Source organism: Carcharhinus amblyrhynchos, chromosome 17, assembly GCF_965287045.1.
Source record: "Carcharhinus amblyrhynchos chromosome 17, sCarAmb.v2.hapA, whole genome shotgun sequence".
NCBI lineage: Eukaryota > Metazoa > Chordata > Chondrichthyes > Carcharhiniformes > Carcharhinidae > Carcharhinus > Carcharhinus amblyrhynchos.
This window is the reverse complement of record NC_137340.1, coordinates 52,375,353-52,401,620: the sequence shown is the minus strand read 5'-3', so window position 1 is coordinate 52,401,620 and position 26,268 is coordinate 52,375,353. Positions and strand designations below refer to the sequence as shown.

The 26,268-nt window shown below is 45.2% G+C and overlaps 1 protein-coding gene across 1 annotated transcript in view; it reads left to right on the top strand.

The window, feature by feature from the left end:
* Positions 1-26,268, top strand: part of LOC145354520 (slit homolog 1 protein-like) — a 322,720-nt gene that overhangs the window by 204,733 nt on the left and 91,719 nt on the right. The window contains exons 15-18 of the mRNA XM_080205955.1: positions 2,226-2,249; positions 10,102-10,246; positions 11,490-11,564; positions 23,479-23,622. Of these exons, the coding sequence (XP_080062081.1) occupies positions 2,226-2,249; positions 10,102-10,246; positions 11,490-11,564; positions 23,479-23,622 (388 nt within the window). The remainder of the gene's footprint in view (positions 1-2,225; positions 2,250-10,101; positions 10,247-11,489; positions 11,565-23,478; positions 23,623-26,268) is intronic.

The following is a 26,268-nucleotide window of genomic DNA, read 5'->3' as shown; positions in this document are numbered from 1 at the left end:
CTGGAATTAAAAATCTACTGATGAGCATGAAATCATTGTCAATTGTCAGAGAAACACATCTGGTTCACTAATGTCCTTTAGGGAAGGAAATATGCTGTCCTTATCTGGTCTGGCATACATGTGACTGCAGAGCCACAGCAACGTGGCTTTCAACTGACTTCTGAAGAAGGGCAACTAGGGATGGGAAATAAATGCTGGCCAGCCAGTGATGTCCATGTCCCACCGATGAATAATAAAACAAAAATCAGGTGTGATTTTCTATGTCCATCCTCCATGATATGTTTTGCAGTGGCAGATGCCATTGGCCAGCAGCAATTTCCGCCGCTGTCAAGGGGGTTCACACCCTCTGCCACCAGGGAATGTGCGACCAGCATGAGGGCAGGGGGTTGTAATTGGTGGAGTTGGCAACTCCTGCCAGCAGGAATGACCGGAAAATCCTACCCATTAACACAAATGTAATTATGGTGTCCCTGCTTTCACGGTTGTATTGCAGGGGCTTGGAGGCAAACTCAGAGTGGTCACTTGGAAACCTCAATCAAATGTAACAGCCATTTGACAATATTATAATGCAGGCATGGTAAAAGTGCTGATTTCTGCATCGACAATTTGGAGTGAGCTCACTAATGGAATGTTGATCTCAATGTTGTGGAGTTCTGGGGTTCTATTCCAGCCACAGAGTTCAAAACAATGAGGAAGGCAAAAGCTTAAAATTTGAGCCAGGCTATTCAAGGAAGAAAGGATACACTTTCTACATAAAGAGGAGTGATAATCTGGAACTGTCTCCTTCTCAAAAAAATAATTAGCCCTTCTCAACTGCCCCCTGCTGGTTGTTACCTCTGGAAACAGTACATAAAGCAATTTAAAGAATCACGTTAACCATTTTAGGGGCATTTAACACTGCTGCCTCAGAGCTCCAGGGACCCAGGTCCGATTCTGGCCTTGGGTCACTGTCTGTGTGGAGTTTGCACGTTCTCCATGTCTTTGGGCATTTCCTCCAGGTTCTCCAGTTTCCTCTCATGCTCCAAAGATGTGTAAATTAGGTTGATTGGCCATACTAAATTGCTCCTTAGTTTTGGAGGGATTAGCAGCATAAATATGTGGGGTTACAGGAATAGGGCCTGGGCAGGATTGTTGTTGGTGCAGACTCAATGGGCCAAATGGCCTCTTTCTGCACTGTAGGGATTCCATGATTAAACAATAGAACATAGAACATAGAACACTACAGCACAAACAGGCCCTTCGGCCCACAAGTTGCGCCAATCACATCAATACCTACCAATCCATAGACCTATCTATAACCCCCAATCCCATTAAATCCCATATACTTACCCAGAAGTCTTTTAAAAGACCCCAGCGAGTTCGCCTCCACCACCACTGACGGCAGCCGATTCCATTCACTCACCACCCTCTGAGTGAAAAACTTAGCCCTAACATCACCTCTGTACTTGCTTCCCTGCACTTTAAATCTGTGTCCTCTCGTAGCAACCATTTCAACCCGGGGAAATAGCCTCTGAGAATCCACCCTATCTATTCCTCTCAACAATAGTATTTGTTACATTGCATACTCAACTTTAAAAAGATCATTAGATCCGTAAGCAGTCACCTAATTACTTTTGCTCGGCCCAGCGCACTCCCCACCCTTCTTCCTGTGCCACCTTCTTAGGAAAGTCACAAAAATAAGCAGAGGCCCAGCTGCAACTTCAGAAACCTCTGTGATGTGTAGCTTCAGCTTGTAGCTTTGTCCATGTACAGTGGGGGTACTGAGGGCTCACATATACATTGTAACTGGAGAAAGACTGCAGAAAGCTACAGCGCGGAGGGATTTAGGAGTCCTTGTGCATAAATCACAGATAACTAGCATACAAATTCAGCAGTTAATAGGGGAGGTAAATAGAATGTTTATTTCGAAGGGGCCACCCATTTAAGACAGAGATGAGGAGGCATTTCTTCTCTGAGGGGAGTTATTCTGTGGAATTATTTACCGCAGAGGGCTGTAGAGGTTGGTCCTTAAGTGTGTTCAAGGCTGAGACAGACAGATTTTATTCCCTTAATCAGTAAGAGAATCCAGAGTTATGGGGATAAGAGGGAAAGTGGAGTTGAGGACTGTTATGTCAGATCAGTCATAACCTCATTCAATGGCGGAGCAGACTCGATGGGCAGAGTAGCTTACTTCTGTTCCTATGTCTAGTAGTCTTAACAGTTTTTCATCTTTTTTCCCCACACAGCAAAAGAACAGTATTTCATCCCAGGTAAGAGACTGAAAATATTGAATCAATCTGCAGTGTGGCATTTGTCACCTCAGTTTTTGCTGAGCTGACTATTAAGACTGACTGCAAGTGACATTATTCTGAGTTCCCCTCTATTTACGAGGTTGGTGGATGAGGGGGTTGTTTCATGTTACAGAGGCTATCCTCAACCAGGATCTTGAGTTCATGTCACATTACATGTAATCCTCACCATTTGGCCTGGGTTTGCAAAATCCTACTAACTGTCCTGGGTTGAGATCATTCACACCTCTTTAACCTCTGCTTATCCCTCCCTCTACTCGCATTGTCTGCACCCATAAAGAGCCAATTACCTGAGAAGACTGACATTCCAAACTGTTATCTTGCAATTGTGTCGTTGTCTATATATGCCCTGTTTGTGAACCCAATTCTCTACTCTCCTGATAAGGGGCAGTGCTCTGAAAGCTCATGATTCCAAATAAACCTGTTGGACTTTAACCTGGTGTTGTGAGACTTCTTACTGTGCCCACCCCAGTCCAACACCAGCATCTCTACATAATGTTACAGATAGAGGGCTCCAGCTCTTCCACCATCAGTTCACACAATCATAATGAAGAAAGCGGAGATGCATGCATTTATATAGCCTATTTTGTGACCTCAGAACATCCCAGAATGCTTTACAACCCATAAAGTACTTGAAAATTCAGTCACATTTGTACAGAGGCAAATGTGGCAGGCAATTTGTGAATACAAAAGATCCCACAAATAGACCGTTTTTTTACAGGTGTTATTTGAGGGAAAAATATTCAGCAACACCAGGGCAAATTGACAAAAGTGGGGTTGTGGGGGGAGGCAGAGTCTGCTTTATGTATGCCTATGGGTGCATAAGAGACCACAGCTTAACATCTAATGCAAAAACAGGCCATCCCTCTCTCAGCACTACACAAGGAAAATTATCTTGGATTTTGTGCAGCTATTCTGGCATGGGGCTTAAACCTGTGATCTTCCAACACATACCCATTGAGCAGGCTTTTTAATTTAGAAAATTTTCTAGCTCTGTCTGCCATGGTGTGGCTCATGGTTGATCTGAAGGACAGTGAGTATACACTGACCTCTACAATCTCTCCAACATTTTTACTGGTCACTGTTCCCTACTCCCCACATATGTCAGTCACACCTGCTGGAATCTAAATGTGGTCAGGATAAGAGAGGCTTTTGTTGTGACTCCTGCTATTACCATTAAACCAGCTCTAATAGTTTGGATTTACTGTGATAAATTTGGAATAGTGATGATTCCTCAGCACCCACGCAGCTAGCACATGCAGGAACAGAGAGGCAATACAAAAAAAACTTACAATAGACAATACATTTCTCTCTCATACAAGGATCAAGGTTCCTCAGAGTAAAGTTCCTTCTACATGTCCCCATCAAACACTCTCAGAACAGGAACAGCACCAGGTTAGATACAAAGTAAATCTTCCTCTACACTGTCCCCAAACACTCCTAAGACAGGTACAGTACAGTTTTAGATACAGACTAAAGCTCCCTCTACACTGTCCCCATCAAACACTCCCAGGACAGGTACAGCACAGGGTTAGATACAGAGTAAAGCTCTCTTTACACTGTACCCAACAAACATTCCTAAGAAAGGTACAACACAAGGTTAGATACAGAGTAAAACTCCCACTACACTGTTCCCACTTAACACTCCCAGGATAGGTATAGCACAAGATAAGAACTGGAGCAGGTATAGGCCATTTGGCCCCTTGAGCGGGCTCTGCCATTCAATAAAATCATAGCTGATCTTTCCATGGACTCAGCTCCAATTATCCACCCGCTCTCCACAACCTTAATTCCTTTACTGTTCAAAAATCTATCCATTTTAAACACATTCAAGAAGGTAGCTTCAACTGCCTCACTGGGCAGGGAATTCCACAGATTCACAACACTTGTTTGAAGAAGTTTCTCCTTAACTCAGTCCTAAAATCTGTTCCCCCTTATTTTAAGGCTAGTTCTAGTTTTACCCGCCTGTGGAAACAACCTCCCTGCTTCTATCTTGTCTATTCCCTTCATAACTTTATATGTTTCTATGAGATGCCCCCCTCCCTCATTCTTCTAAATTCTAATAAGCATAGTCCCAGTCTCATCAGTCTTTCCACATTAGCCAATCTTCTCAACTCCGGAATCAACTTAGTGAATCTCCTTGCACCTCTTCCAGTGCCAGTACATCCTTTCTCAAGTAAAAAAAGCAAAACTTTACACAGTACTCCAGGTGTGGCCTCACCAGCACCTTGTTTTTATCCCTGTTTTTAAAATCCATTCTTCTAGCAATGAAGGACAAAATTTCATTTGCCTTCTTAATTTTCTGCTGTACCTGCAAACCAACTTTTTTGCAATTCATGCACAAGGACACCCAGGTCCCTCTGCACAGTAGCATGCTGCACTTTTTTACTATTTAAATAATAGTCAATTTTGCTGTTATTCCTACCAAAATGGATGACCTCACATTTACAAACATTGTATTCCATCTGCCAGATCTTTGCCCACTCAATTAGACCATCTGTATGCCTCTGCAGACTTTGTGTCTTCTGCACAAGTTGCTCTGCCACTCATCTTAGTGTCATCTGCAAACTTTGACACATTTGATCCCCAACTCCAAATCATCTATGTAAATTGCAAACAATTATTGTCCCAACACTGATCCCTGAGGCACACCACTAGTCACTGATTGCAAATCAGAAAAACACCCATTTATTTCCACTCTTTGCTTTGCCAGTTAACCAATCCTCTATCCATGCTAATACATTACCCATAATGCTGTGCACCTTTGTCTTATGCAGCAGTCTTTGGTGTGGCACCTTGTGGAATGACTTCTAGAAATCCAGATACACCACATCTAATCCTTCCCGTTGTCCGCCGTGCTCATAATGTCCTCAAAGCATTCCAGTAAATTAGTTAAACGTGACCTGCCTTTCATGAATGTATCCTGCATCTGCCCAAAGGGACAATTTCTATCCAGATGTCTTGCTTTTTCCTCCTTGATGATAGATTCAAGCATTTTCCCTACTACAGAAGTTAAGCTAACCGGCCTATAGCTACCCGCCTTTTGTCTATCTCCTTTTTTCAAACAGTGGCGTCACATTTGCTTTTCCAATCTGCGGGAACCGCCCCAGAGTCCAGCAAATTTTGGTAAATTACCATGAGCGCATTTGCTATTTCCCCCACCATTTCTTTTAGTACCCTGGGATGCATTCCATCAGATCCAGGAGGCTTGTTTATCTTTAGCCCCATTAGCAATACCACCTCTTTCATAATGATAGTTTCTAGGTCTTCACCTGCCATAGCCTTTCATCAATTTTGGCTTGTTATTTGTGTCTTCCACTGTGAAGACTGACACAAAATGCCTGTTCAGTGCCTCAGCCATTTCCTCATTTCCAGTTATTACATCCCCCTTCTCATCCTCTAAAGGATCAATGTTTACCTTAGCTAATCTTTTTCATTTTATATATTTGTAGAAACCTTTGCTATCTGTTTTTATATTCTGAGCTCGTTTGCTCTCATAATCTATCTTACTTTTCTTTATAACTTTTTTTTGTGGCTTCCTGTTGACCTTTAAAGATTTCTCAATCCTCTAATATACCAACCCTCTTATATCTAACAAGGTTAGATACAGAGTAAAGCTCCCTCTACACTGCACCCATCAAACACTGATGTGGTGTTGTCAGACTTTTTACCCCATCAAACACTCCCAGGGCAGGTACAGCACAAGGTTAGATAGAGTAAAGCTTCCTCGATTCAGTTCCAAGCTCTGAAACTTGCCATCTGGGAACTCTCTTTAACAGAAAGAAATCTCACAACACCAGCTTAAAGTCCAACAGGTTTATTTGTAGCAAATGCCACAAGTTTCAGAACAGGCTGTCCCTTCATCAGGTGGGTGGAAGTTCTGATCACAAACAGGGCACAAAGACACAAACTCAATTTACATGAATAATGATTGGAATGTGAATTGTTACAGCTAATCAAATCTTCAAAAGTACAGGCAATGTGAGTGGAGAGAGCATTAAGCACAAGTTAAAAGGATGTGTATTGTTTCCAGGCAGGAAAGTTAGTGAGATTTTGCAAGTCCAGGCAAGTTATGGAGATTACAGATAGTCTGATATGAACCCAAGATCCCGGTTGAGGCCATCCTCATGTGTGCGGAACTTGGCTATCAGTCTCAGAATGCTTACCCAAAGATCAGAGGCCGAATGCCCGTGACCACTGAAGCGTTCCCCAACAGGAAGAGAACAGTCTTGCCTGGTGATTGTCGAGCGGTGTTCATTCATCCGTTGTCATAGCATCTGCATGGTCTCTCCAATGGACCAAGCCTCAGGACATCTCTTCCTGTTGGGGAACACTTCAGCGGTCACGGGCATTCGGCCTCTGGTCTTCGGATAAGCGTTCTCCAAAGCGGCCTTCTCGACACACAACTGCGCAGAGCGACTGAGCAGAAATTGATAGCCAAGTTCCGCACACATGAGGACGGCCTCAACCGGGATCTTGAGCTCATGTTAGACTATCTGTAACCCCCACAACTTGCCTGGATTTGCAAAATCTCACTAACTTTCCTAACAATACACATCCTTTTAACCTGTGCTTAATGCTCTCTCCATTCCAATCATTAGTCATGTAAATTGAGTTTGTGTCTTTGTGCCCTGTTGTGATCAGAACTCCCACCCACCTGACAAAGGGACAGCCTGTTCTGAAAGCTTGTGGTGTTTGTTACAAATAAACCTATTGGACTTTAAGCTGGTGTTGTGAGACTTCTTTCTGTTTTTACCCCAGTCCAACGCCGGCATCTCCATATCATGAGCTCTCTTTCATACATTTTCCTTCGCCATGTCTGCTGACTTGACTGAGACTGAAGTTCAATAATAAGAACAAGCTTGAGATGTGGACTTGTACTTACTCAAACCATGTAGTCCTCCTTCTACACAGGTAGCAGAGAATCAATTCATTCACAGCCTGGATTTTGTATTGATTCTGATCTCCTCCAATAATCCTCCAATTAATTCTCCTTGTCAGCAATCTGTCAATTAATCAATGTGTGTATACACCAGACTTTGATGAGTTCAGGATTCATGGATGGATAAATGTGCAACAGTTGACTGAGTCCTCCATTGAGATCAAAGGCAATGAATCATTTCAGGAGAGTGAGATATTGGCTGCAGACTATTGAGATGAGATGATTTCTTTAGAGTTCGGATCTTCTGGGAATAGTTCAGCAAGCTTTCCTTTTATCTTTCCAAAGGCAACACTCACAAAATACTGTCTACTTGATGTTCCAGATTTGACATTTTCAACAACCCAGCAACTTGGGTAGCCATTGGCCCTGTTCTGAACCAAATATTCACTAAGCGTGTTTCACCTCTGCTTACGTTACCAATTTTCTTCTGTCCTCCTCTCCTCTCCATGTTTCCACTTCTCTTATTTTCCTTTCCTCCCCTCTCTTTATCCTCCCCTCCAATTCAGAAATGTTCTGCTTTATCATGCTACTAACCAGTTTAGTTCAACTGCAAGTGCTCCCTGGGCAATCATGTTCAGAAGTAACTATATGTCTAAAATGGTCCATTTCATGTTCCATTCTATTAACCTGGCGGCACGGCAGCACAGTGGTTAGCACTGCTGCTTCACAGCTCCAGGGACCTGGATTTGATTCCCGGCTTGGGTCACTGTCTGTGTGGAGTTTGCACATTCTCCTCGTGTCTGCGTGGGTCTCCTCCGTGTACTCCGGTTTCCTCCCACAGTCCAAAGATGTGCGGGTTAGGTTGATTGACCATGCTAAAATTGCCCCTTATTGTACTGGGATGCTTAGGTCAGAGGGATTAGTGGGTAAAATGTGTAGGGAGATGGGGGTAGGGCCTGGGTGGGATTGTGGTTGGTGCAGACTTGATGGGGCAAAGGGCTTCTTTCTGCACTGTAGGGTTCTATGATGCTATAACTGGGAGCCACACAACTGATAGTCCAAGTTTTCAGCTCAGCAGAGATTATCAGTTGTGTCAGAGGTGCTAAAATTGACCTCAGGATCCTGTGCTAGGGAAGGGAAATGCACTGCTAGTTATGGTTCCAGCAAAGCTTGGCTCACGTTGGATGATACGAGGCGCAATTCAGATCTAACTTGGACATCTGTTTTCAGGCACCCCCATAATGGACTTAGCTTGAAAAAAAAGACCGTGGGTCTCAATCACACTGTGGGCGGGGCTTAGCATGCCTGAAATGATTGGAGCTCTGAACTGTGCATACGCAGTTAGAAAAACTTTGAAAAAGCGTGCCCTTGTGGGCCACAGAAAACAGATAAAGATGCCCGGGAACAAAAAGCAGACATGATGGCCCCCACAGACATCACTGTCCCCCTTATCGACCTGCTACCCAGATCAGTTGTGACCCCCTGCACTCCACCTCCCCCCCCCATTCACCTGCAGAGTGGCAGTGGACCCCCTCCCATCGCTCCCCCACCAGAGATCCATCTGACCTCGCCCTCCTCCACCAGAGAATGATCTGGCCTCACACACTCACCTTCTAGAGAATGATCTGGGCACATTCCCCCCCCCGTATCCCCGCCCCCCAAGAGAATGATCTGGCCTCACACACCACATCCCCTCCACCCCCTCCCACCCCCCAAGAGAATGATCTGGCCTCACACACCACACCCCCTCCACCCCCTCCCCCCACCCCCCAGACGTACATCTGAACCCCCCCCCTCCCCTCCACCGGCAAAAGACAACAATCGGGACTCCCTCCTCCCCCCTCATCAGAGAATGATCTGGCCTGCCTCCTTCCCATCCTCCGCCCACCAGGGAATGATCACCCCTCCCCACATGTCCCCTCCCTCACACCCCCTCCCCCACACGCCCCCCCCCGCCCCCCACCAACATGCCCCCCCCAACCCCGCCCTCCCATGCCGCCACCTGCCCGCCCACCCACCCAGAGAATGATCTGGCCTCATTTCCCTCACCCCCCCCCCGCTGCCCCCAGAGAATGATCTGGCCTCATTCATCTCCCCCCCAACCCCTCAAGATACATCTGCCCTCCTCTCCCTCCCTCCAACCAGACAACAATCGGGCCTCCCTTCTCCCCACCACCACCGAGCTGAGTCAGAAGTTGGAAGCTCTGAACTTGCCTCTTCAACAGACCCAAACCAGACTTTTATTCAGCATGTCCATTTTGGCGTGATTCCAGATTGGCGAACATGTGACAAAGGGGTAAATGCTGATAAAGTTGGGCAGACGGTTCATTAATTCAATCTGAATGCGTGGAAATGCAATTAAATTGTCATTGCACCTCTTTCAGGTGCAAATCGGATCGCGGTCATTCCCGGGTCTCGGTAAAGTGGCCATCTGCGCAGATGTGGGCGCGGATCACATTAATGGTCTAATGCTTGACTTTACCACGTTTTCACACCCAAAAACAGGCGCGATGCAATGGTAAAATCAGGCCCACTGTCTAATGTTGAAAGTTATTTGTGTACAAAGAGACCCTTGCACCAAGGTAACCAAACCTCAATGCTGTAACTGCCCCTCGGGAGAGTACAGTAAGAAGTCTCATGACACCAGGTTAAAGTCCAACAGGTTTATTTGCAATCACGAGCTTTCGGAGCGCTGCTCCAGTGAGGTCACCTGATGAAGAAGCAGCACTCCGAAAGCTCATGATTCCAAACAAACCTGTTGGACTTTAACCTGGTGAGACTTCTTACTGTGCCCACCCTAGTCCAATGCTAACATCTGCACATCCAGGGGAGGAGGAAGTGGAGGGGGGTAAATACGACAAAGGTTTAACTAAAACAAGAAGTGTTATTTTCTGCCAAGTGTACATTGTGTTTCTTCACTGTTTTCAACAGGTACTGAAGATCACCGCCTGGGGAGTGAGTGCAATGGAGACACAGTCTGCCCACTCAAATGTCGCTGTGAGTCCAACGTGGTGGATTGTTCGAACCAGAAACTGACCAAAGTCCCAGAGTTTATTCCTCAGTCAACTGTGGAGCTGTAAGTCGGCATTGATTACTGACCCCAACACTGTCACCTCAACTGACACTGTGACCCTGACACCACGGCCTTGGACCTCCAAAGTGAGACCAACACTGACCCCAACAAACAGCCATCAAGCTGAAAATAGACACGATTCTAACCTGAACATATAAGTTCATCTTGTCTTTCACTTCTCAGGATATTCTAAATCTTGGTGTACGTTTACTGAATTAACTCACACTTGTGATGTAGGAAATGTGGCAAACAAAATGCACACAGCAAGCTCCTATCAATAGCGATGTGGCAAAGATCAGATAAGCATCAAATGAAAACAGATGTTGAGATGTAAATAGTGACCAGCACACCAGGTAGAACTCCCCGGTTCCTCCTCAAAATAGTGATGTAGGATCTTTTACACCCAGCTGAGAGGATGGACAGGGCCTCAGCTTAACATCTCACCTGAAAGGAGGCACCTCTGATAGTGCAGCACTCCCTCAGTATTGACTCTCTGACAGTGCAGTGCTCCCTCAGCATTGACTCTCTGACAGTGCAGTGCTCCCTCAGTATTGACTCTCTGACAGTGCAGCACTCCTTCAGTATTGACTCTCTGACAGTGCAGCACTCCCTCAGTACTCACACTGTGACAGTGCAGCACTCCCTCAGTACTCACACTCTGACAGTGCAGCACTCCCTCAGTACTGACCCTCTGACGGTGCAGCATTCCCTCAGTATTGACTCTCTGACCGCGCAGCATTCCCTCAAGTACTCATCCTCCGACAGTGCAACACTCCTTCAGGGCTGACCCTGTGACAGTGCAGCATCGCCTCAGTACTGTCCCTCTGACTGTGCAGCATTCCCCCAGTACTGACCCTCTGATAGTGCGATTGTCCCTCAGTACTGACCCTCTGATAGTGTGGCTCTCCCTCAGTACTGGTCCTCTGACAGTGCGGCTCTCCCTCAGTACTGGCACTCTGATAGTGCAGCTCTCCCTCAGCACTGACCCTCTGACAGTACGGCACTCCCTGAGTACTGACCCTCTGACGGTGCGGCTCTCCCTGAGTACAGACCCTCTGACAGTGTGGCTCTCCCTCAGTGCTGACCCACTGACAGGGCAGCACTCCCTCAGTACTGTACTAGGTTGTATGAACGAACATTCAAGCAGTTCTACTGTTTACACCCCCAAGGTGTACAGTCAAGGCAGCTGAGTAATCTTCATACTTTGTAACTAATTTTAAATTTACAAATTTCTCTTGTTCCCCAGCCGCTTGACTAACAACGATATTACGCTTTTGGAAGCCACTGGTCTCTTCCGGAAGCTTCCACAGTTGAGAAAGATGTGAGTGAATTTTTCTCTTTACCTCTCATTCATCTCTATGCTCCTCATATGAATAATGACAACTCTCCCGGTCACTCCAAACAGGGGCTGAAATTTCTCTTTCACCGTTTGACTTCGCAGTTGGCTTTTGGAGAGGGTACAGAAGAGATATACTAGGGTGGCTCCGGAGATTTTAGTTACATGGAGAAGCTGGGTTAGAGCAGAGGAGACTAAGAGGAAATATGATGGCAATGTTTAAAATCGCAAAGAGTTTAGATTGAGTAGATTAAGAGAAACTGTTTCTGAAGAGTCAATAATCAGAGGATGCAGAATTCAGATGATTGGCAAAACAGCCAGGGTCAATCTAAGGAAACAATTTTTTTTTGCGCAGTGAGCAGTTGGGATTTTGAAAGCATTGTCTCATAGGATGGTGAAGACAGATTCAATGTCAGCTTTCAGCTGACGAAAATATAGCAGGGATCTGGAGAAAAAGCAGAGCGTGGCATTAGGGATCAGAGCAGAAACCTCAAGGTACGTTCTGAAGCCTGACCAGATGCCAAGAGTATTTTTCTATTTTGGCATTAGTGTGAGGATAAGGTGTTTCAATCCAGATGTGATTCTATTGACACATTTAGAAAACTTTTATCAAAACAAACTTCATTTTAATAACACTAGTTTAACATTTATCAATTGAAATACTTAAACGTGACAAGGTATAGATCTTAACTGCTAACATATGTCTATTAATTCCAATGCAAGCAATTTTCCTCTTATAGACTTAAGCTCCTCTTCAAAATCAGTTAGCAACATGCAGGTTTACTTGTGTACTTATTAACAGTCCTGGAGCTTTTGAACAGCTCTGGAGAGAGAGAGAGAGAGAGAGAGACCTATTTTCTGACAACCCCAAAGAGCAGCCTCGAGAGAGAGAGAGGGAGACAGAATGACACCCATTACTTCTTTCAGGATCAGGCAGAAATTGCCCTTGATTTTACCCTGCAAGCTTAGCCCTGCCCAACATGACTGTCTCTGTCAATCAATCTAATCAGAAACCTGCTCTAAAACCCCAGGGGAAAAATCAAAATAAACAAGAATGCATTTATTCAGATTAAACCAAATATCCCACTAGCTAAGATCAATTATTGGCCTGCATTCTCAGCATGTGAGCTGGCTGGTGCTCTGTAAACAGAGCAGAAAAAGTTGTAACAAATCCCTTACATGATGAAATACATTTCTTAAATGCACAGTATCATCACAGTGGAGCTAACTGAAAGGGCTAGCATAGGCTCAATGGGCCAAACAGCCTCCATCAGTTTCATTTTATAATTCCATGATCAACAGCTGGAGTTGCTGTAAACAAGACACGATGGTAGTAAACACTCCTATTTAAAATGATAGGTGGAATGGGTGGTGGGAAGACTGTCTTGAAGCATCTCCTTTCACACTGAATTAGTGATGCGGAAATCTTAGCCAGACTCCATGTGAAACATAAGCGACAAGAGACTAGTGATATTGTCTCTGGACTAGTAATCCAGAGACCGAGGGAAATGCTCAGGGGACTTGTGTTTAAATCCCACAATGGCAGATAGTGAAATTTAAAAGCCTAATTCTGGATCATTGCAAAAACCCCTCTTGTTCACTAATGTGCTTTAGAGAAGAAAATCTGCCATTCTTACCTGGTCTGACCTACATGTAACTCCAGACCCACAGCAATGTGGTTAACTGTTAACTTCCCTCTTAAAGTGGGCAATAAATGCTGGTCCTGCTGGTGATACCCATGCCCCATAAAATAACAAAACAAATGATCACTTTTTATTTTCAGTCAAATAAACCCGAGACACTGATGAAAATTAAAATGGATGCTCAGCACAGAAGAAGATTTACGGAAGGGTGACTAGTCTAGAAACTTGGTGGGTTCAGAATGAGTCGTAAAGATAAAGAGGGAAGTTGAAAATGTTTACAATGAAAGGGTTTGATAGGGTAGATTGAGAGAAACTATTTCCGCTAGCGGGGAAATCCAAAATGAGGGACTCGATCTTAAAATTTGAACTGGGCCTTTCGGGAGCAAAATCTGGAAGTATTTTTTCACCCAAGCTGTGAGGGAAATGTGCACTCTCTGCCTCTAAAAACTGTGGATGGAGTCAACTGTAGCATTTAAGACTGAAATCAATGGAGTTTTATTGGGTCGAGTGAATCGGGGGCAGGAAGCAAAGGCAGCAATTAGGGATGGGCAATAAATTCTGATGAAGCCGGTGATGTCCACATTGTGAGAATGAATATATTTTTAAAAATGAAGTTGAGGCACAGATTAATTGTTATTTAGTTGAGTGGCGGGTAGTCCCAAGGCGCTCCTCCAGTTCCTATAAAGGCTGACTGGTTCAGGATGCTAATGACAGGCGAAGAGAGCGAGAGAAATCACATTCTCAGAAATCAAACCATTCCTGGCTATGTTGCTTATTACGGGGGCCAAAAGGTTTTCAATCATTTACTGGTTTGAAGAGGACTGTTTCCCTCCCCTTCCCCCATCCCACTGAGTCCAATGAAGATGTCTGATATGAATAGTTGAATAGTTCTCTGAGCTGCAGCCCCAGGTGTTCCGTTTTGTGCTGTCCACTCACGACATATGACTATCTAGAAATCCAGATGTGGCTCATTGTATTTCTGCTTTGTTACAGTACAATGAGTAACCATAATTAGTCATGTGATCCCATTCACACTGTGACACTGAATGTGACATTAGCACAAACACTCAACTGCTCACACACTCTCTTACACACTCTCTCACTCTTTCCCATTCATGCTGTCTCTCACACTGTCTCTCTCACTCACTGTCTACTCACTCTCACACTCACTCACTCATTCACTATTTCACACACAATGGGCAGGATTTTACGGCCTCGCTCATCCACAAACCATAAAATCCCGCTCAAGGTCAACGGGCCTTCCCATTGTTGGCACCTTGCCCACTCTGATTCCTGTAGCAGGTGGGTGGTAAAATTCCGGCAACTCTCTTTTACACACACTCACACTGACATACACTCTAACGTACACTTACATACATGCACACTAACATACACTAACCATGCTAACACGCACACACTGCCACATTAGCATAGTCATTTTCACACAAACTCACAGTCACTAACACACGTTATTACATGCACACTCACTAATTCACACTAACACACACACAATAAGACACTCATACAGTAACACACAGTCACAGAATTGTTACAGTACAGAGGGAGGCCATTGAGCCCATTGTGTCTGTATTGGATCTCCAAGAGAGCAATTCATTGAGTGCTATTCTCCTGCCCTCTCCCTGTAGCCCTGCATGTCCTTTCTTTCCAGATAACTGTCTAATTCCCTCTTGAATTCCTCAATTGAATCTATCTCCATCACACTCAAACAGTGCATTCCAGATCCTAATCACCCACTGTGTGAGATAGCTTTTCCTCATGTCACCATGGCTTCTTTTGCCAATTAATTTAAATATGTGCCCTCTCGTTCTTGATCCTTTCATCATGGTGATCTGTTTCTCTCTATCAATTCTGTCGAGTCCCCTCGTGATTTTGAACATCTCTCTCTTAGCTTTCTTTTCTCCAAGGAGGACAGTCCCAATCTATCCTTATAACTGAAGTTCCTCATCCCTGAAATCATTCTTCTGAATCTTTCCTTCATTCTTTCCAATGTGTTCACATTTTCCCTAAAACCCCAGCTCCCAGAACCTAAGGCAATACTCCAGCTGAGGCTGAGCTGGTGTCTTACACAAGTTCAGCATAACCTCAATGCCCCTATTAGTAAAGACTAATCTACTGTATGCTTTGTTAACTGTTCTCTAAACCTGTCCTGCCATCTTTGCAACTAATGCGCATATAAACCAGGTCCTCTGCTTCTGCATTCCCTTCCTTTCTCTTATATTGTCTCTCCATGTTTTTCTGACCAAAATAAATCACTTCACATTTCTCTGCATTGAACTTCATCTGTCACCTGTCCACCCATTCCCCAACCTGTCATTATCTGTTCCATATTGTCCTCCTCACAGTTCACAATGCTTCCAAGTTGTTTATCAATTTCAGATTTTGAAATTGTGCCCTGTACGCCAAGGTCCAGGTCATTAATGTATATCAGGAAAAACAAGAGTCCCAACACTGACCTCGAGGGAATTCCACTACAGAACACTCCTCAGGCCAAAAAACATCCATTGACAAATATGCTCTGTTCCCATCACTCAGCTAATTTTGTATCTACATTGCTACTCTTCCTTTTATTCCATGAAGTATAACTTTTCTCTCAAGCCTGTTGTGTGGCACTATATCAAATGCCTTTTGAAAATCCATGCTCAGCGCATCAACAGCATTACCCTCATCAATCTTCTGTTGCCTCTTCAATAAACTCTAATAAGTAAGTTCAACTTGATTTTCCTTTAACAAACCTGTGCAGGCTTTCCTTAATTAAGGCCTTCACGACACACGACAACACAGAATTGCCGAGCAGAAACTGATAGCCAAGTTCTGCACAGTTGAGGATGGCCTCAACCTGGATCCTGGGTTCATGTCACATTATTTGTAACCACCACGACTTTCCTCGGCTTGCAAAATCTCACTAAGTGTCCTGGCTGGAGAAATACACATCTCTTCAACCTGTGCTTAACTCTCTCTACATTCACATTGTCTGTACCTTTTAGACTTGGTTACTTGTAAAGACTCGCATTCCAACCATTATTTTGTAAATAGAGTTTGTGTCTGTAAGTCATGAATCTTGAGTTTGTCCCTGTTTGTGTACAGAACTCCCACTCACCTGATGAAGGAGCAGCATTCTGAAAGCTTGTGGCTTGTGCTACCAAATAAACCCATTGGACTTTAACCTAGTGTTATGAGACTTCTTACTGTGCTTATCCCAGTCCAACGCCAGCATCTCCACGTCATGGCTTTCCTTAATTAACTCATTTTTGTCCTTGGGACCATTAATTTTGTCCCAAATTATTGTTTCTAGAGGTTTTCCACCACCTAACTAAACTTACCGGCCTGTAGTTGCTGAGCTTATCTTTACACCCTATTTTGATCAAGGGTATAATGTCTGCAATTCTCCAGACCACCAGCAACAATCCCTGAGTCTAAGGAAGACTGAAAAGTAATGGTTAATGTCTCTGAAATTTGCACTCTTCCCCTATACTTGGATGTATCTCATCCTGTCCTGCTGCCTGTCCATTACCTCCTCCTTGACAATTTTAAATCCTTCTAGTGTCTGACTTATCTCCTTGTTTACCATGGCCTGGGTAGCATCCTCTTCCTTGATAAAGACAGATGAAAGTTATTCATTTAATATCTGTTATGCCCCCAACTTCAATGTATAAATCCGCTTTTTGCTCCCTAATTAAAGTTTAAAGTTTCAAAGTTTATTTATTAGTGTCATAAGTAGGCTTACATTAACACTGCAATGAAGTTACTGTGGAAATCCCCTAGCCGCCACGCTCCAGCACCTGTTTGGGTACACTGAGGGAGAATTTAGCATGGTCAATGCACCTAACCAGCATGATTTTTAGACTGTGGAAGGAAACCGGAGCACTTGGAGGAAACCCACACAGACACGGGGAGAATGTGTAGAGTCCGCACAGACTGTGTCCCAAGCCGTGAATCAAACCCGGGTCCCTGGCGCTGTGAGGCAGCATAATTGATCCTACAGCTCTTTTTACCGCGCTCTATTTATAAGACTTTGCTGTTTATGTTAGCTGCCAGTTTCTTTTCATAGAAACCATAGGGCCTTTTGGCCCTTCCTGTCTGTGCCGAACCATTTTTTGCCTAGTCCCTCTGACCTGTGCTTGAACCATATCCCTCCACACCCCTCTCATCCATGAACCCATCCAAGTTTCTCTTAAATGTTAAAAGTGACCCCGCATTTACCACTTTATCCAGCAGCTCATTCCACACTCTCACTACTCTCTGCGTGAAGAAGCCCCCCCTAACATTCCCTTTAAACTTTTCTCCTTTCACCCTTCACCCATGCCCTCTGGTTCTTTTTCTGTCCTAGCCCCAGTGGAAAAAGCCTGCTTGCATTCACTCTATCTATACCCATCAAAATCTTATAAGAAATAGGAGCAGGAGTAGGCCATTTAGCCCTTCGAGCCTGCCCCGCCATTCAATAAGATCATGGCTGATCTGTCGTGGCTCAGTTCCACTTTCCCGCCCTCTCCCCATAACCCTTAATCCCCTCTCTTATCAAAAACCCGTCAACCCGCGTCTTAAAAATATTTAGCGAGGCAGCCTCCACCACTTCAACGGGCAGAGAATTCCAGAGATTCACCACCCTTTGAGTGAAGAAGTTCCTCCTCAACTCCGTTCTAAACCGCCCCCCCTTTATCTTGAGGCTGTGCCCCCTAGTCCTACTGTCTTTTTTGAGTGGGAAGAGTCTCTCCACCTCTATCCTATCCATCCCATTCATCATCTTATACATCTCAATGAGATCTCCCCTCATTCTTCTAAACTCTAACGAGTACAAGCCTAGTTTATTCAGCCTCTCCTCATAGCTCAACCCCCTCAACTCTGGTATCAGCCTAGTAAACTTCCTCTGCACTCCCTCCAAGGCCAAAATATCTTTGCGCAGGTGCGGCGCCCAAAAATGCACACAGTACTCCAGCTGCGGCCTCACCAATGCCCTATACAGCCGCAGCAAGACCTCCCTGCTTTTATATTCAATCCCCCTCGCGATGAAGGCCAGCATCCCATTCGCCTTCCTGACCACCTGCTGCACCTGCAAGCTGGGTTTTTGCGACTCATGCACAAGGACCCCGAGGTCCCTCTGCACCGTCGCCTGCTGCAGTTTTTCGCCCCGTAAGTAATAGTCCTTCCTACCATTATTCCTACCAAAGTGGACCACCTCACACTTATACACCTCTATCAAATCTCCCCTCATTCTTCTATGCTCCAGGGAATAAAGTCCTAACTTATTCAATTTCTCTCTGTAACACAGCTTCTCAAGTCCTGGCAACATCCTCGTGAACCTTCTCTGCACTCTTTCAACCTTATTTACATTCTTCCTGTAACTGGGTGACCAAAACTGTACACAATACTCTAAATTTAGCCTCACCAATGCCTTATATAATCTTACCATAACTCTCCAACTTTTATACTCAATACTCCGATTTATGAAGGTCAATGTACCAAAAGCACTCTTTACAACCCTACCCACCTGTGACATCACTTTTAGGGAATTCTGTGCCTGTATTCCCAGATACCTCTGTTCAACTGCACTCTTCAGAGTCCTACCATTTAGCCTGTATGTTCTACTTTGGTTTGTCCTTCCAAAGTGCAATACCTCACACTTGTCTGCGTTAAATTCCATTTGCCATTTTTCAGCCCATTTTTCTAGTTGGTCCAAGTCCCTGTGCAAGCTTTGAAAACCTTCATCCAATCTTTGTATCATCAGCAAATTTCCTGATCCAATTTACCACATTATCATCCAGATCATTGATATAGATGACAAACAACAATAGACCCAACACCGATCCCTGCAGCACTCCACTAGTCACAGGCCTCCACTCAGAGAAGCAATCCTCCACAACCACTCTCTGGCTTCTTCCATTGAGCCAGTGTCTAATCCAATTTACAACCTCCCCATCTATACCTAGTGACTGAACCTTCCTAACTAACCTCCCATGAGGGACCTTGTCAAAGGCCTTGCTAAAATCCAGGTAGACAACATTAACCGCCTTCCCTTCATCCACTTTCCTGGTGATCTCCTGGAAAAACTCTAATAGATTGGTCAAACATGACCAACCATGCACAAAGCCATGTTGACTCTCCCTAATAAGTTCCTGTCTATCCAAATATTTGTAGATCCTACCCCTCATCACACCTTCCAATAAATTGCCAACCACCGATGTCAAACTTACTGGCCTGTAATCTCCCAGATTTCTTTTGGAACCTTTTTTAAACAACAGAACAACATGAGCCACCCTCCAATCATCTGGCACCTCCCCCGTGAATATTGATACTTTAAATATGTCTGCCAGGGCCTCTGCAAGTTCAACACTAGCCTCTCTCTAGGTCCATAGGAATACCCTGTTCAGTCCTGGGGATTTATCCACTCTGATTTGCCTCAAGACAGCCAGCACCTCCTCCTCTTTAATCTGTAAAGGTTTAAATGACCTCCCTACCTGTTTGCCCAATTTCCGTAGACTCCCCCATCTCTTTTGGTTCCATACACAGTCTACACTCTGGTCTTCAAGAGGACCAATTTTATCCCTCACTATCCTTTTGCTCTTAACATACCTATAGAAGCTCTTTGGATTTTCCTTCACTCTGTCTGCCAAAGCAACCTCATGCTTTCTTTTAGCCCTCCTGATTTCCCTCGTAAGTTGTTTCTTGCATTTTTTATACTCCTCGAGCATCTGATCTGTTCCTTGCTGCCTGTACATTTCATACAACTCTCTCTTCCTCTTAATCAGTGTTACAATCTCCCTCGAGAACCAAGGTTCCTTATCCCTATTTACTTTGCCTTTAATCCTGACAGGAACATACAAACGCTGCACTCTCAAAATTTCTCCTTTGAAGGCCTCCCACTTTTCATTTACATCCTTTCCAGAGAACAGCCTGTGCCAATCCATACTTCCCAGATCCCTTCTCATTTCATCAAATTGGCCTTTTTCCAGTTCAGAACTTCAACCCGAGGACCAGATCTATCTTCATCCATGATCAGGTTGAAACTAATGGCATTATGATCACTGGATCCAAAGTGTTCCCTCACACTCACATCCATCACCTGCCCTAACTCATTTCCCAATATCAGTATCAATATCCAGTATCGCATCCTCTCTAGTTGGCATCTTGTTCATACTCTAGCTTTGCTTATCTTGTTTGCTTTTTCCTTTCCCCTTTGAATCTTCAGCCTGATTCTTCACTGTATTGTCCCCCTGATATCTGTTGTAGGCACTTTTTTTTCTCCTTTGTCTTAATTTCTTTCACTTTTGCCATTCGGGGGGCTCTAGATTTGTTGGCCTTACCTTTCCTGTTTGTGGGAATATACCTTGACTGTGCCACAGTAGCCTATTGTTTAGCTGCTGTGTTTCCTGCCAACCTTTGACTCAAATTGATTCAACCCAGATCCATTCTTACCCCAGTTGGTTTCCCCAGTGAATTATTCTTACTCAGCATTGTTCTTTGTTCTTTTCCACAGTTAGTCTAAACAATGACCTCTGCCTCCTGCTGATATTTGATCCATTCAAGTCACCTCATTCCCTACAAGTAGGCCCACGTGTGTTCCCTCTTTCATTGGATTGGAACCACACTGCGAAAGAAAATTTTCCTGAACACACTTTAGGAATTCTAGCCCCTCTCTATCCTTTACAGTATTACTATCCCAATTTGTATTCAGATCAATAAAATTCTCCATTATAAGAACTCTATAATTTTTGCACCTCTGTAATTTCCTTACAGATATGTTAATCTTTTCCATTAATTGTTAACCTATAGACCAAACAATCTAATTCCACCTTTTTTGTTCCTGAGCTCTAGCCAAATAGATTCTGTCCTTGAATTCTCTGTGATACCCTCTTTCATGATGTGGATATGCCGGCGTTGGACTGAGGTAAACACAGTAAAAAGTCTGACAACACCAGGTTTAAGTCCAACCAAATAAATCGGTTGGATTTAAACCTGGTGTTGTCAGACTTTTTACTGTGTATACCCTCTTTCTCCAGCACTGCAAAGGTCTCCTTAATCAATATCGCTACCTCTCCCATTTCCTATCTTTTCTGAACATCTTGTACCCAGGAATATTTAACACCCAGTCCTACCCTTCCTTGAGCAAGCTCCCAGTTATTATCACAATGTCATATTTCCACAATGCAATCTATGTCTGTAACTCCCCGATCTTAATTTCCACACTCTGTGCATTCTATACATGCACAGTAACCCTGATTTAGACAGCATTAATTTCCCCCTTAATCTGACCATAACTAATAATTTACTATTCGCCATTCAAGTGCTGTCTCCCAGCGTACTGTGCACCTTCCTCTCTGATATTACGTCCTGGCTCCCACACCCCTGCCGAGTTGGTCTAAACCCTCCCCAACAGCACTAACAAATCACCCCACAAGCAACTCAGTTCTGGTTCTCAGTCAATCACAGATACTTAGACATTCACTATCTCACACTAACATGGACATTGAATCGCACATACACACTTACAGACACACTATCTTACATTAATACACTGTGTCACAGACACACATACTCACTGGGCTTGATTTTACCATTTTACTATCTTCGGATCCATTTCGGATTTGTGCTCCTATCCACCTGCAGAATAAAAATCCGAAGCGGATTCCTATTCTTCAGGGGAACCTCCAAAGCCCAACCTCCTCGAACACCTTTTGCAGACTCCCCGCTAACCACCCAGGCAGACCCACCCACCCCCTCCCCTGCGATCCAAACCCCCTGGGAGGCAGCCCACCCCCAGCAGACCTCCCCTGCGATTGGAACCCCCCCCCACCCCCCATGATCAAACGCCCCCCGGGATGCAGGCCCCACTGGCAGACCCCTCCCCCCCCTCCCCCCTACACTCCCGGAAGGCAGCCCCCCCCTCTGTGATCAGGCCCCCTCTTGGCAGAGCTACCTTGATTGCTGCTCTACCTCCAACATCCTTCTGACCTGCACTTGTTGATGTGGAGATGCCAGCATTGGCCTGGGGTAAGCACAGTAAGAAGTCTCATACCACCAGGTTAAAGTCCTATGTTGTGAGATTTCTTACTGCACTCGTTGGACATCCTGCAGCACCTTCCTGGCCTTCTGCTGGTGTCTGTCAGAGGAGGGGGAGGGGGGTGCAGGCTCAGATGGATCTCTGCTTTGGGGGGGGATGGTGGTGGAGGATGAGGGGGAGGACAGACTTGGGAGAATCTCCGCCACCAGCCCCCCACCAAACCAGAGATCCATCTGAGCCCATCCCCTCCTCCGGCAGAAGCCAGCGGAAGGCCAGGAAGGTGCTGCAGGATGTCCAATGAGTGCAGTAAGAAGTCCTACAACACCAGTCCAACAGGACTTTAACTTGGTGTTGTGAGAGTTCTTACTGTGTTGACCCCAGTCCAACGCCGACATCTCCACATCAACGAGTGCAGGTCAGAAGGATGGTGGAGGGACAGCAGCAATCAAGGTAGGTTGGGGGTGTGCTCTGCTGAGGAGGGGGCCTGCCTCCTGGGGGAGTCTGACCACTGGGGGTAGTCTGCTGGAGGAGCCTGGCTCCCAGGGGGACCAATCGTGGGGGAGGGGCGCTGCCTCCCAGGAGGGGTCTGATCGCGGTGGGGAGGTGGGGGTTTTGATCAGGGGGGCATCTGCCGGGTGGTCCTGCCTCCCAGGGGGTCCAATCACAGCTCATCACCCCTTCTCCCTGTGCCCCCACCCACCCACCCACAGCTCTCTCTGTTTTGTCTTGTTTTGTCTTGTCTTGTCTTGTCTTGCCTTTCACACCCGGGCACGCTGTTCCAGATTTTTTCGAACTGCACATGCGCAGTTCAGAGCTCTGATCGTTCCAGCAGCGCTAAGCCCCGACCCACAGCGCGGACCGGATCGGAGCCAGCAGAAAGCGTATGGGCGTGCTGGAATGGGGATTCCGGGCTTGGGTCCATTTTACATCTGGATCTGGCACTTAGTCTCCGATTGGTAAAATCTGGCCCACTCACTCACGCTAACACACCCAGTCACACACACAACTTACACACCAATTCACACTAACATAGCCAATCTGACACACTTACATACTCACTAACTCATATTAGCACACTCAGTCATATGCACAGTTACACACTATGTCATACAAACACTTACACACTCACTAACTCTAGCACACTTAATCTCACACACATACACACACTTACACACTCTAACTCAGTCGCGTATATATGTTTCAATCCTCTAATCTAAGATCCTTTTCTCTTTATTCCCAGAAACCTGAGCAACAATAAGATTGTGGAAATTGAAGATGGAACGTTTGAAGGTGCTTCTTCTGTTAGTGAATTACACCTGACAGCCAATCAGCTCGATTCCATTAGAAGTGGGATGTTTCGGGGTCTTGATGGATTACGGACTTTGTAAGTGGCTCAACAGGACCACTAGAACATGTTCTTAATCATTAAACTTCCATCTGTTCAATTTCCCTGAGAGAAATGTTTTGTTGATGTGCGTCTGAGCAGTGTGTATTAATTATTAATATTGATAGTCATTGAATGCCGGAAGTTCCTCCCTAATCCTCACCTATAACATGACTCACGTGTGAACCAATCATGTCAGCATTGGTAATCTGTGGGACCAGCTTGTCCTTGCACAGTCTGGGGTCACTAGATAGTGATTGGGGGCAGGAATGTTGACCCTCTTCACCCACATTAGTGCAGCGGAAAAAGAGAGAAAGAGCTTACATTTATATAGCATCTTTCAAGATGTCCCAACAGAGCCAGTGAAGTATTTTCTAAAGCACAGTCAGTATTATAATCTAGGAGATGTGGCAAGGAATTTGTACCCAGCAAGATCCCATAAATGTGACAAAGGCCCAGATCATTTAATTTTTCAGTGAGTTTGATTGGGGGAGACATAACAGTCAGGAAACTGGACAGGATTCCTCTGCTTATCCTACAAATTGCGTCAGGGGATCTTACATCCCCTGCGATGTGGTACAAGGAACTTCAGTTTAAACTCCCCTTGGCAGGCACCTCTGACTGTGCAGCACTGCCTCAATATTGCATTGACGGGTCAGTCTAGACCTTTGTGCTCAGGTCCCTGGCCCCAGAGACACGAGTGTTATCCCTACCCATTTCTCAGTGTAAGTCAGAGAATGTGACAGCTCTTCTATCATGCAATAAAGATCAAGTCGTCATTGTCCCAGATCTCCCTTTTAGGGGGAGAGCTGACTGCTCGTAATTTAACTTGAGGATCACCGCACATCAAGTGAGGGGCAGTGTTGAGAAGGTGGGGCCTTCGTAAGTACCCTCAGCCCATGCAGGAATTAAGCAACACTGTCGGCATCACTCTGCATCACTAAGCAACTGAGCTAATAATACATTGCGTATTACACTGCCTCTAAGATTTAAGGCAGGCTGTCCATTGAATGTCACCAAACTTAATTGCTGTCAATAGGTACTTTCTGAAGTCTCTTACAGACAGTTTGTTATTAGGCACAGCAGTTTATCTATTCATTCTTGGGACACAGGCATTGTTGACAAGGATGTGATACTCTCAAGTGTGGCAATTGTACTAGATCATAAGCTCATGAAGTGAGACTTCTATACAGATGAATGAATACAGTGATGAATATGTCATGTACCCTGATGACCTTTTTACATCAGTCTTTCTTCCTGTTGCTTTGGTTCCATTTCTGTTGTTGTTTAAAGATGTCACATGAAACAGAACTGTGACAGTGCATTGATTTTGTGATGTGCAACTTGAAGGAATATTGATTGTGTGATGGACTGGTGATTATTATTCGGGTACTCAGAGTGAGTTACAGGAAAATTCAATATCTGATGTTAGATTGTAATCTCATACCTCTCAGGTTTCCCCAGAGAACTTCTATGCATGACTAAAAATTGTGAATTGGTTGATTTCCTTAAAGGATGCTTCCCCGCACACACACATGCAGAGAAACAGACAAGGGGAGGCAGAAATAGAGACGGAGAGAAAAACCAGGAGACTGAAAGGTACAAGAAGAGAAAAAACAAAGGGCGATCTTACCAGCCTGTCAGACCAGTCGATTGGCATGGCAAGCCAGTAAGATCTTGAGCGATGTGCCCGGCTTTTTGCCTCTCGAGGTATTAACAGCCCTGTTAAATCAGCGTAATCGGCATCACCCGAGAAGGGCGCGAAGCAAATTTAAATATTTATTAATCAATTTAAATGTGATTAGTGAGCCCAGAATGCAATCGTCCACGCTCACTTGCCTTAATGGCCTTGCCAGTGGAGCTCCTCACCAGCAAGGATCATGTATGGAACCCCAACAATGGGGGCCTGATGTGATGGGCTCATCAGTGGGACTGGAGGCCATTGGGGCCCTCTCAGGTGGTCTGGGGCAGAGGTGGGCAGTGCCTCTTGGACAATGCCAGCCTGGTACTGCCGGCCTGGGACCCTGACAGTGCCAGCCTTGCACTCTGGATCTGCCCATCGGGCACACTGGCACTCCCTACTGGACACCAAGCAGTGCCAAGGGCTAGGGCCTAATGGGAAAGGGTGAGGCCTGAAGGGGAGGCAGTGCATGGGGGCTGGGCACACTGCAATCGGGGATCGCCGAGTCAGCGATCAACTAAGAGGAATGAACGGAGGTGATGATCAGCTGAGGGTGAACAGGGATGGTGATCGCCTGGGAGGGGGGTGTAAATTGGGCCAAGATCAGGACAACCAGCGATGGCAGAGCCGATGTCAGGGGATGGGAGGAGTGACAATCTCTCAGTGTACTCTTGACAGTGCACTGGGAGATCAGGGCGTGTGCTCAATAGTGCTCTGTAGCAGTGAGCAGCCAGCTTCCCAGCGTGAATAGATGCTGTCTACTCCCCCTAATTAGCCTCTTTTTTTTCCAAGTGTCATAGGATTTTATTTTTTGTCTTGCTAAAAAATGGGTCTGAAACACTCTCATTTTCATGCTTGTTTGGCACTTAAAGTTATTTTGGAAAGATCGTCCTCACAGTCTAATTGTTGGTAAGTACATGCTGGGGCCAATCAGAGGCTAAGGATATCTCGAGGAAAGTCAGAGT